General features: G+C 37.3%; 1 protein-coding gene and 1 long non-coding RNA gene across 2 annotated transcripts; both read right to left on the reverse strand.

The window, feature by feature from the left end:
- Positions 1-1,041: 1,041 nt before the first annotated feature.
- On the reverse strand, positions 1,042-6,270 carry zgc:153675 (uncharacterized protein LOC768179 homolog). Its single transcript, XM_063911799.1, has 3 exons — positions 5,958-6,270; positions 3,689-3,776; positions 1,042-2,273 (listed from the first exon to the last, which is right to left on the reverse strand). The coding sequence occupies exons 1-3, from the start codon at positions 5,964-5,966 to the stop codon at positions 1,987-1,989; spliced, it is 384 nt and encodes a 127-aa protein (XP_063767869.1). The 5' UTR covers positions 5,967-6,270; the 3' UTR covers positions 1,042-1,986.
- A 3,269-nt stretch (positions 6,271-9,539) lies between these two features.
- On the reverse strand, positions 9,540-11,513 carry LOC134883466 (uncharacterized). The gene is made up of 3 exons (XR_010168278.1): positions 11,444-11,513; positions 10,744-11,017; positions 9,540-10,548 (listed from the first exon to the last, which is right to left on the reverse strand). It is a non-coding gene; the product is annotated as an uncharacterized LOC134883466 (long non-coding RNA).
- Positions 11,514-11,540: the final 27 nt, after the last annotated feature.

The raw sequence follows: 11,540 nt of genomic DNA on the forward strand, positions 1-11,540 counted from the left end.
TTACAATTCACATGGATTACATCATATCAATTTTATATATGATAACTTACATGGTAATGTTTTGCTGAAGGTCTGTTCCCTTCTTTCTTGTCTTAAATATTTTCCCCATAAGAATTCACACTTCATCCGACAAAACAGTATCGTATCGTATCGTATCATATATCTTAATAGTTTTTCTTTTTTTAACACACAAGTTAAGATGGTGCTTTATTTATTTAATTGATAATTAAGTGTAGGTTTGGTTTCAGACCGTTTTTTGTATACATTTTGAATTTTCCAAAAATAATCCTACAACCACAGCTGGAGTTCTATGATTCTGGATAACCTTCCCAGCAGCATGATTAGCTAAAAGAGAATAGACACTCTACAAAGTGTGTATAAAGCTGAGTTGATTATTAAACTGGGCCTATACTAACCTCACACAAACCACCTGTGGCTGGCACTGCTAGTGTTAGCTTGTAATTGTCGCCTCCCATAACCCAGAATATTTGCACAATTATAATGTATATTCAATCCAATGTCTTTTCTATTGTGAATTTGCAAATACTAGTTGCTATTGTCAATTTTTATTTTTATTCTTACTATATATACTAGCCACCAATAATCATTTTTATTTGTATTACATGTGTATGTTATTGTATCTTTTAAACATTTTTAACTCATGGAATGCTTGACACTGCTGCTGGAACCAAATAAGTTCCCAATTGGGGATAAATAAAGTATATATTTATCTATATCAGTTGTATTGTTTATAAATTGTCAGAATATTGTAAAAAATAAATTGATCCGTCTTTCCCTAAGCCGAAGCTAATGCCCTAAAATGCCTTGTTTTGTCGCTAACTCAAAAACAAGATGGAATCAAATAATTGTAACTTTATTTTCTTAATTAAATAATTGATAAAACTTAACAGTTGACAAATAATCTCTTAAATCAATCAAACTTTGAAGCACTTAATTAAAAAAAAGCACTTCAGAAAATATATATATATATAAATACACCTGACAAATCACTTATTTTCAATTAAAAACTTCACAGAGCACTTTAAACTTTGAAACTACTTTATTGATAATATTGGGAAAACAAAACACATACAAGACATTCACATAGTTTACTCCCATCAGCAACAGCTCCCATTCACTCCACATGTTGCATTGAAATGCTGATATTGCATATACACGTTCACGAGTGTTGCCTGCACCACGGCTCCTGATTAAAGGCACAGTTCACGGAATGAGAAGTCCAGACACCACCGGGAAACTCCTCCTCTCAAATAAACATGGATCAGATGCTGCTGAATTCTTCCTTTATGACAACTTTACATGGTCCAACACATACTGAAAATAAAACATGTCAACAATGACTATATCTGTGGAAACGACCTGAGCCACACGTTGGTGTGCTTGATTGTATCTACAGTCAAATGTTTCGGCAGAGAGAAACTCCGCCCAGGGCTCCTGCGGAGGATTAAAGCACCCAGTGAAGCCTGCAGCCTGAACATCTGCTGATCCCTTGCTTCTAAAACACTGAAACATTTTCATCAAAACACATATTTCAAAAGCTTAGAATCAGCATCTTAATTCAGAAAAATATCACTAAATATGTGTAAAGAGAAGAAAAGAGGACAGCGTCAGTCTGGATTGTAAACAGATACAAGTATTCATGAAGGCATCCACCACGTGCTGAAGTCCATATGATCTGCCTGGAGCAAAAGATCACTTCCAGACATACAGATCCCGCTCGATGAGGAGCTCTGGAAAAGCGTTTTTAGTGAGTTCTATGGGTTGCCATGCAATCGTTGAACTGCTGAATGTCTCGGTGCTGAGTGTAGTGTGTTAGCATTAAAGTCTGAATCATGTTCAAGCCTGTAAAGGCATCAAAAGGCACGGTTGACTGGCAGACAGAGATCAGCTGACAGTATCTCTCTGTTGGCTCATGGCGGGGCAAGTCTATCATCATCATCTTCTTCTTCATTATCATCATCTTCATCACTCCGCCTTGTCTTTCCTCTTCGCTGTGAAGGGGACTTTGCTGGCGACAGTCGAGCCCACAGAGGAGACGCCTCCGGCCACGGCAGACACCCCGCCCTTCACCAGCCCCACCCCCATGGAGGGCACGGTGGTCACGGCTGTCTTGGTGAGCTCCAGGCTCTTTCCTCCCACCCAGGCCACCCCGCCCACCGCTGCACCCACCACCCCCTTAGTGACGTTGAAGAGGCCGCCGGTTACCCGCCACATCATCCCGGGAGCTGCCACCACATGGTCCTTACCGGAATCTGAAAACACCCAAACAAACACAAAGCACTGATATGAAAGTCTCGGCTAAAAACACTAAGCATGGAAACATTTTAATGATGCATAACTTAAAGCTTTAATGTATTTAAATGGGGAAGTTATATCAAAAAAAATATAATTGTAGGAGCCATTTTGTGTGTCATATCATATAACATAACAGATGTGGTATCATCTGTTATGTGTTGCGTCTGCATCACTCAACCTTACCTGTGAAGTAATGGCAAACTAAAAATAGGACATTGGTACATTACAATAATAATCACCCCATTGAACAGTTGACATGAACAGGGATATTAGCTATAGTTAGCTATATATAAGATTTAGAGACCAAAACTGTTTTTGGACCAGTCTGTAAAAGGTAAAAACTTCTGCTGTAAAGTTGGCCATGAAACATGGAGGTCTATGAAGACTCTTTTGGAGCCAACCTGAAGTGACAATCGGAGGAAATGCAGTTTTCAATCAATGTGGACATTGACTGTTTAATACACCTGAGAAACTCCTGGTTAAATAATAATAAAGTAAAAAGAAACCTTTAGAAGTATTATATTTCCAATCACAAAGCACTTTTATTTGCAGTTTGAATAGCAAATGAACTCAGGGAGTAGCGTTTTGAAAGCAGTGAATGTTGAAAATCTGAGTAATCCACTGACAACATATTTCTGTCAAAGTCCAGAAAACTATCATGGCCCCAAATCTGACAGAGAAGTTTAAGGTGAATATAAACATTTCTCACCATCAGTAGGCTATATGCTGAGAAAATAAACACTTAAATATATGGTTAATATGTCTCATTACGAGGACATTAAACTAGGGATATATTATAATTCTAATAATACTAATAAAAGTGATTAACTGTAAAATAGTTGATGAGCCCACAATTTTTTCCAGCAAAACTAACATTTCCTTCAGCCGTACCAAACTTTGTGTTTAGAGCTAGTTAGCAAATTTAGGCGCTTACATGCTAAACTAATATGGTGAACGGTCAAACCTCCTGAGTATCAACATGTAGCTGATGTCTCACAGAGCTGCTATGATGCTGTAGCATTCAGAAACAGTAAATGACATGACACCATAACAATAGCAGCATTCATTAGGAGGACATGTGCAATTAGTGGTCAGTTTGTCTGGGATTTTTTAACAACTCCCCAGATGAGTAAGCTGTCCTCAGATACTGAGAACATAACACTCCATTAACAGCAGGGGTGTTTACTGAGGGAGGCATCAGGGAATAAAGTGGAGCAGAGGGTCTCTCATTGGGATACTAAGAGCAGGTTTGGAGCTGCAGCCACTCTCACAAAAACAGAAATACTCCCCTGATAAACCCTCAGTTTCTGAAATAGCAGCGTGAACACAGATTGCAGCATGTTCCCAGCGGTGGGGGGAGTGATCTGCTTACCCTCTGCAGGCTGACTGTCAGCGGGTTCAGCCGCGTCGGGGGCCGCGATGGTCCCTGGCTGTGGCTCCACGTTAACGGTGTTCACATTCTGCAAAACCAAGAAAAACCCAGGATTCAGTTTACGCCAATTTAAAAAAAAGATTTTATTACAGAGCAAAGTTCAAACTAACTCACAATAAAATAACCATCAAAGAATCAGAGGAAAAACTGTTTCAGGGTTCATTTTATTGAACAAATACTTTATTGAGAATCAAAAACAGTCATATACTGAAATTTCAATGAAGATGTTTTCTGGGAAGACAAGATGAGAATTAATGGGGACGAGATAGAGGTCAATGTTCCTTGAAAGCCTTATATGAGTTATGTTTGTGAATTCTCACATCTATTTTCATCAAAATGTTTATTGTTATTATTTATCCATTTTATTTTAAAGAATCTAAGAATACTGTTATAATCCAAAACTGCAATCCCATCTCTTCTTTTACATCATCTCTTTTATATTTGGGAATATACATGAAAATACATTTTAAATAAATGGAATTGACCATTGACACTTCAAATGGTATGTATAATTGTTATTCTCTGAAAAAAAAATAATAATAATAAGTTTAGTCAAATTCATTACCATGGTCACTAATTCTTTGATCAGATGGTTCTTGACGTCAATACTGCTGACTTTTATTCATTTAGATAACATTTAAAAAAAGGAGCACTCCAAAAGCTTCACGTATTTAGTCCTGTGGAAACTGTTTCATAAAGTTTTCCAGAGGTAATTATTTTATCATGTGAAATAACCCTGGTGATGTCCCAGGATGTCATTAGCGTTATGTCATCTAAGTTTAGAGAAAACAAATGTATATACGTTTTATAAAAAGCTGGTCCTGGAAATTGGATAGTTGAAATATGTGTGTTACCTACAGTCAGTGCTGTGGGTTCATGGCAAACCCCTTTAATAAAGTCCTGAACAGAAACTACACACTGGTAACCTCACATTGTTTTTCATGTTAAGTCTTGGCATGACAAGCTCAGATTTAATAACTCCTAAATAAAAATGGGAAAATGTTTCAAACCCTTTAATGCTGTTCAAAACAATCGGTATATTTCACTGAATCAGAGTCATATTTGGATAGATAGATAGCATTTCTTATTTTTTAAGATTTAGTTTTATTGTTATGTGTACACATTTATTTGACTAATTTATTTTCTTTTTAAAGCACGGATAGTTAGAGCTGAAATTATTAGTTGACTGATCATTCAAAAAACATGTGTTGCTTTGTCTTTTTACACCTTATATAACTGAATATTTCTGGGTTTTTGACAGACAAACAATTTAAATTTAGAGATATTTAAAGACAAAACCCTGGACTTTGAGAGAAGGGGACATTTTTTCCCATATTTTCTGACATGTAATTATGGATACATCTAGAAAGTAATCAGCACATGTTGATAATAACCTAGTTGCAGCCTAACTGATGATGAAATGCTAAGACGGATTAGCATTTTACTCATGTTTGATCATACATGTTGATATAGAAGAAATGGCTGCCAAAATGAACATAAGCAGGATGTTGACCTAACTGATGCCATGTCAGTTAGGTCAGTGGTCTTAATCTTTTTGACTTGTGACCTTTTAAATGAACCCTCTTTCAACAGGCAAGTAGCTGTGTTGAAACCATGACTCCTTGATGAGAAAATGACACGTAGAGGCTTCCAACCAATGCATATTTCACGTGCTTAAAAATAGAAATGCTATATCCTATAATACGATTAATTTCGCAAACCATCACCCCACCCCCTTAAATTGTCTTCTTCTGCTTGAACCCACAAAAAAAAAACGGCCCAGATCCAAAAAGGTTGGGAAACAGGGCTGCACTTTTTCTGAAAAATGGTGTCGAGTCTAGAAGAATCTAATGCACTCTATACAGATCTAATGTTAAAAAAGGGAGTTTTTTTTAAGTAGGATTTGTCACTGCTGGTTTAGAGTTTGGTGAGTAAAATTGGCAGGAAACTATGAGGCCTCACTTGAATAATGCTAGGTAAAAAGAAATACACTTTTCAGAGGGGAAGAGGCAGCATTCCCTGAAGTGGAGACAACTAATAAAAAGAGCACTTGTCATATTTAATTTCCACATCATTACTAATGTAGCTTGCTGCTAGAAAAATACAGGCACATAGCTCGCATGCTACTAAAAACCCACCATTACACGTAGTTTTTTTTGACACGTTTCCAGATATTTAAACGTTAATAAAGATGCTGGTTAGTCCTTACCTTCACCATTGTTCCAAGTGCTTCTCCCACGGACACACCTGGCAGAGAAACTTGAGACAGGAGCAGCGTCTGTTTCAGCCTCCGAGACAAACTGAGGAAAATAAATGTGATTTCTGTGAGTGTGTACTGCTGAGCCTGTTTAACGGTCTCTTTTTCTTCGGGATTTTCTTCTTCACGCCTTTATCGCACTCAAATCTGCTGCTCTCTAACTTCTCTCTCACACACACATACACACTCAGTTACAGGCTGTGCTACGCAGCTCTCTTTTCACCCTGCTGGTTCTGCCGACGTGGCGCCTTCACCGTGCGCACACACACACACACACACACACACACACACACACACACACACACACACACACACACACACACACACACACACACACACACACACACACACACACACACACACACACACACACACACACACACACACAGGCAACGCACTGTACTTCCGTTCAGCCCCTTCAAATTAAAACCTGTAGCAGTGAGGAAGTGGACTACCTTTAATTTACGAAAAATTATGCAATGTATGTATTATATTTGTTTAACATGATTTCGTTTCCATTTTTATATTTATGATTTTACATTGTCTATTTTAGTCCAAACATTTTTTATTAATCATGCTTTATTTATTTTAATGTTTTTATGTAAAGCACATTTAGTTGCATGTGAAATGAAGTAAAATGGAGCAATTTGGGAGAGGTACCTTAAAGTATTAAAAGTTACAGTATTCTACTCACACCCCTGACTGTTATATTATATATTGTGGGATTAATTGTTCTGCTGTAGCTGGTCTTTACTTTGGATTAATCTGTTGATTATTCCAACAAACGAAAAAAACATTAATTGTTTGATTTCTTAATATTCAAACAACTACCTCTTAAATCTTTACTACTTGTGAGTTTATAAGTGTATTAAACGTGCTGAACGAACTACAGTCTGTCCTATCATGGCCTTCAATGTTAATCTTTACTGTCAACAGATGTGTGTCCATAACATAAAGTAAAATACAAATTACTTTATTAATCCCAAACTGGGAATTTTTTGTGTTGCAGCAGCATAAATAATACAAGGCATAGAAAATACTAAATAAAAAGAACAAATAAACAATGCTAAAGTGTAAACATTTCAAAGAAGAAATAGAAATTAAAATAAACTGGCATTAGAGAAAATATATATATATACAGTTGACTATGAAGATCAATAATCTATAAACTGTCAGACAAGTAAACACTATTGAAATCAACAAAATATAAAGCAGGATATTATATACATAATAGTGCAATGAATGGAATATTAAATAAAATATAAATGTACAATGTAAAGTGTAAAAAGTGAATGTTATGTTCCAGTTGACAAGAGAGGCTAAAGAGCAGAGAGTTGTCTGCCAGCCAGAGGAGAATTGTTGTACTGTTTTATGGCATTGGGCAGGAATGTTCTCCTGTATCTATCCTTTTGACAACCGAGCTGGAGCAGTCTGTTGGAGAAGGAGCTCTGCTGTCTTTCCAGCTGTAGGTGGAGAGGGTGGTTGGGGTTATCCATGATTAACAACAGTTTGATCAGAGTCCTTCTCTCCACCACAGCTTCAAAATTGTCCAGTTTGATGCAGATGACAGAGCCAGCTTTCTTAATCAGTTTTTGAAGTCTACTGGTGTCACCGGCCCTGATGCTGCCCCCCCAGCAGACGGCAGCAGAGAAGAGTGCACTGGCAACAACAGACTGGTAGAAGATCTCCAACATCTTGCTGTACACATTGAAGGATCTCAGTTTGATCAGAATATAGAGTCGACTCATCCCCTTCTTCTACACAGCGTCAGTGTTGACCCTCCAGTTCAGTCCGTTGTCTAAATGCATTCCGAGGTACTTGTAGTCCTCCCCGACAGCCACATCCTCTCACATATTCCACAGGATCTGCGGAGACGTGCTTTTCCTCCTGAAGTCAATGACCATCTCTCTGGTCTTGGACACATTCAGAAGCAGATGATTGCTTCCTTCCATCCCTTATACCACTGCAGAGTCATCCGAAAATGTCTGCAGGTGGCATGACTTTCAGTTGTATTTAAAGTCAGTGATGTATAAGGTGAACAGGAAAGGAGGCCGCCCAGTCCCCTGCGGGGTTCCTGTACTACCAACCACCACATCAAACAGAACAGTGCCCAGCCGGACATACTGTGGCCTGTCTGTGAGGTAGTTGGTAATCCAGGAGATGGTGGACGTGTCCAATGAAATCCTGATCCAGACAGGGATCAGGATCTCATAAAAGTTCAGGTAGCCAAAGAAAACAGCAAGATCTGGATTTTATGGTTGCCTTTTATGGTTTTATTTTCCAACAAAGCTGATAATGTATTCTTTATTCCATTTCCAAAATTGCAACACTATTTCCTGCCAAGATAAATACACACAATATTATGATTTTTCACTTTAAGCTTTTTCTGCAATTGAATTGAAATAGATGAACACACTTAACTGTTATTTGACTATTATTGCTGAATAAATCAAAAATACTATATCTGTTAGGTATAGACAAATACAATTATATAATAATAGTAATAATAATGCATATTTGCAGAAAACTATGCTCATTAAGATTAGTTGCAACATTTGACTTCTTCCATATATATTTTCATCTTTATCCAGGAAATGTGTACATGCATTAAGTTTTATCATGTGTCTTTTGGGGGCTTTTCAATTGTATAATGCAACGTGTTTTCCTCACTGAGGTCACACTTATCTTATTGTGAAAACAGGAAGTCCCTTGTGGGCGGTCGTTGAATCAGCAGCGGCTACAACTGGTTCTTTCAGTGTGAGAGACTTACATATGCTAGACAAACAAACACACACACACACACACACACACACACACACACACACACACACACACACACACACACACACACACACACACACAGAATTACATGCAGGCCTGTATAGAGTCACATATAGAAGGTAGTGTACAGATATGGGTCAAAGGTCAGGTGCTGCACGTTGATGTTGGCAGCAACTTTCCTTCACTCATAAGAACAGATTAGATTGAACAGGTCACCTGTACCCATAGATACATAAAACATACTTGATTGATGTCTGTAAAATACATATAGTGGACGGATTAATTTGTCAGGAGTATTTTTGTGTTCATCACTTTAATGTTGTAGCAAGTAAAAGTTAAGGTAATTTCAGTTACTTTAAATACTAATGTGCAGCTTAAACAATAACAATACATCCCAATTCATTGGTTGTTTGATATTTTGTAATAATAATTTAAATGTGCAAAGTAACTAGCAATCAGTGACTGATGTTGTCAAATGAAGTTGAGTAGAAGTAGCCAATAAAGAGGTATACATTGGAAACACTCAAATAAAGTAAAAAGCACATAAAAATTGTATTTGAGTAAACTTTCGTAGTTATATTCTACCATATGTAGATGTGTGGTCGATAATGCAATTTACGTTGGTTTTACCAGAAAAAAAATGGTTTTACTGTTTTTATTTTGAACCAGTTCACAACACAAAGGTACAAATGTATCCATACAGTATGTACGTATATATATATATATATATATATATATCATTATAAAGTGCCTTTGAGACATTGTAATTTCGATAAGAAAAGGGTAAGATTTCCCCTTACACTTTATAATCATGTTATTAAGCTGCCCCTAGGGTGTTAAAAATACATATTGGTCAAGCTTAAACACTTTATGAATTTATGAATTAAATACAGAATGTCAAAATATGGGCATATTGCAAAATATGTCCACCCTGTCGGGGACAAATGTAATCTTCAGATATATGTTTTTTATTACATAATTATAATAAAACATACCTTTTCAGAAAGGTCTTTTGTCCCTTTCTAGTTAATACATTTCAGGTAATGGGAAAAGTCTTTGGTAAATACTAAAATTAGAATAAAATTGCAGTTTTATCTAAGCGATGGCCATAGGTCTTCTTTGATTTTAAAATAAAATGACAAAAACAAATCTAACAAGCAAAACTTTTTAATGGTATTGTTTGATAATCATTTGGACATCAGATAACACACACAGGTTTACTGTATATTCAATACATATTTATTTATTTATTTTATTTTTCATTAAACTTAAATTTGACAGGGTGGACATTGGCACGATAGGGTGGAAAATCACATGACAGGGTGGACAAACGCAATTCATTAAGTACAGAAAAACATTAAAAAGGATGAGTTAGGTACAAACTGTAGCCTACTCAGTTAACATCAGAACACATATCAAGGGTAGGCTACTCATCAGAACATCAGGACATCTAGGTCTACTGTAATTGGTCCTCCATGTACTTCCATACAGATGGCTCAACTGAGAAGGCACGCCTGTTCACAAGTTGTGGTTCTGACATGAGGCACAGAATCTGCCAATCCCCATACCAGTTGATGTCATCACGAGGACTTGGCCAACAGAATTTGTTGATGCCTTTGTTGTGCATGCATTTCACTTTCACATTGTGCTCCTCTACATCAAGAATGATACCAGGGTATCCATCATTGTCATAGTTGACTACACACCATTCACCAATGTGCTTCTCCTCGATGACTTCTGGCCTCCAACTTTTATTCTGTTCCTTCACATTCAAGATTCAAGAGAGTTTATTGTCATTGTCATTGAAGGCAACAAAAAACAAAATTGTGTGTGGAGCAACAACACTGCGTAGTTTCAAGTAGTAGTAGCAGCCTATGTACATAGTCAAAGTGCTTGACCCCCCCCCCCCCCCTCCCATATAAATTGATAAGTAATAATAATTTAGCAGTCTACTCACATGTACTTTTGACTGATCACTGGGTGGTGTCTCCGACAAAAGCAAAGCGCTGGCCCTGGACTTTGCTCTGGCTGCTTTTTTGCCTCTCTCCACTTCTTTCTTTTTGCCCTCTTCTCTCGCTCACTCAGCTCATCAATGCCCTTTTTCTTTCCAGTGTCTCTGTCCTTCTTCCACCTGACCCTCTCTTTTTCAAGATACTGTCTTTTTCTGTCAGGGTCAGCATCACGGCGCTCCCGGTAGCGTTTTGCTATTTCAGCTCCTCTTTGACTCATAACTAAAACAGACGCAAGACACCCTTAAACCAGCAGTCAGACTTCAATTGTTATTGTTAACAAATGGTGTGTATAATGTTATTTTATGACGTTATTATTGTCATTATAGTCAAAAAACTATCCACCTGTCCCCCCTGTCATGCATCATGTCCACCCTATCAGGGAAGTATTAATGACAGGGTGGACAACGATAGGGTGGACATTTTCAGCTAAGATTAGCAATTGATAAGCACATTGGGGCCCCTCAGCTAGCAGAGATAGCAGTAGTGAAGGTGACCTCAAAATAAATATGACAATATTTAAACATTTTGAAAAATAATAATATTTTTTAATATATCCCCATGATAGGGTGGACATGTTAAGCTCGACACCTTGCAACAAGAAAGACAATATGAAGAAAATTGTGAAATTAAGGTGTAAATACTTACTGATAAGGGGTCATGTGTGTCAACCATCACTGAAGAGTGTCAAAATGGTGGTCATGATGTCACCGATGACATCAGCTACCACATTAAAGGGCCAGTT

Source organism: Eleginops maclovinus, chromosome 20 (genome assembly GCF_036324505.1).
Source record: "Eleginops maclovinus isolate JMC-PN-2008 ecotype Puerto Natales chromosome 20, JC_Emac_rtc_rv5, whole genome shotgun sequence".
Taxonomy (NCBI): domain Eukaryota; kingdom Metazoa; phylum Chordata; class Actinopteri; order Perciformes; family Eleginopidae; genus Eleginops; species Eleginops maclovinus.

What these genes read in the sequence shown, in the direction of transcription:
- zgc:153675 (XM_063911799.1), bottom strand. An exon ending in TGACAGTCAGCCTGCAGAGG is followed by an intron (nt 2,274 to 3,688) that starts GTAAGCAGATCA and finishes GGGTGTTTTCAG; the next exon opens with ATTCCGGTAAGGACCATGTG.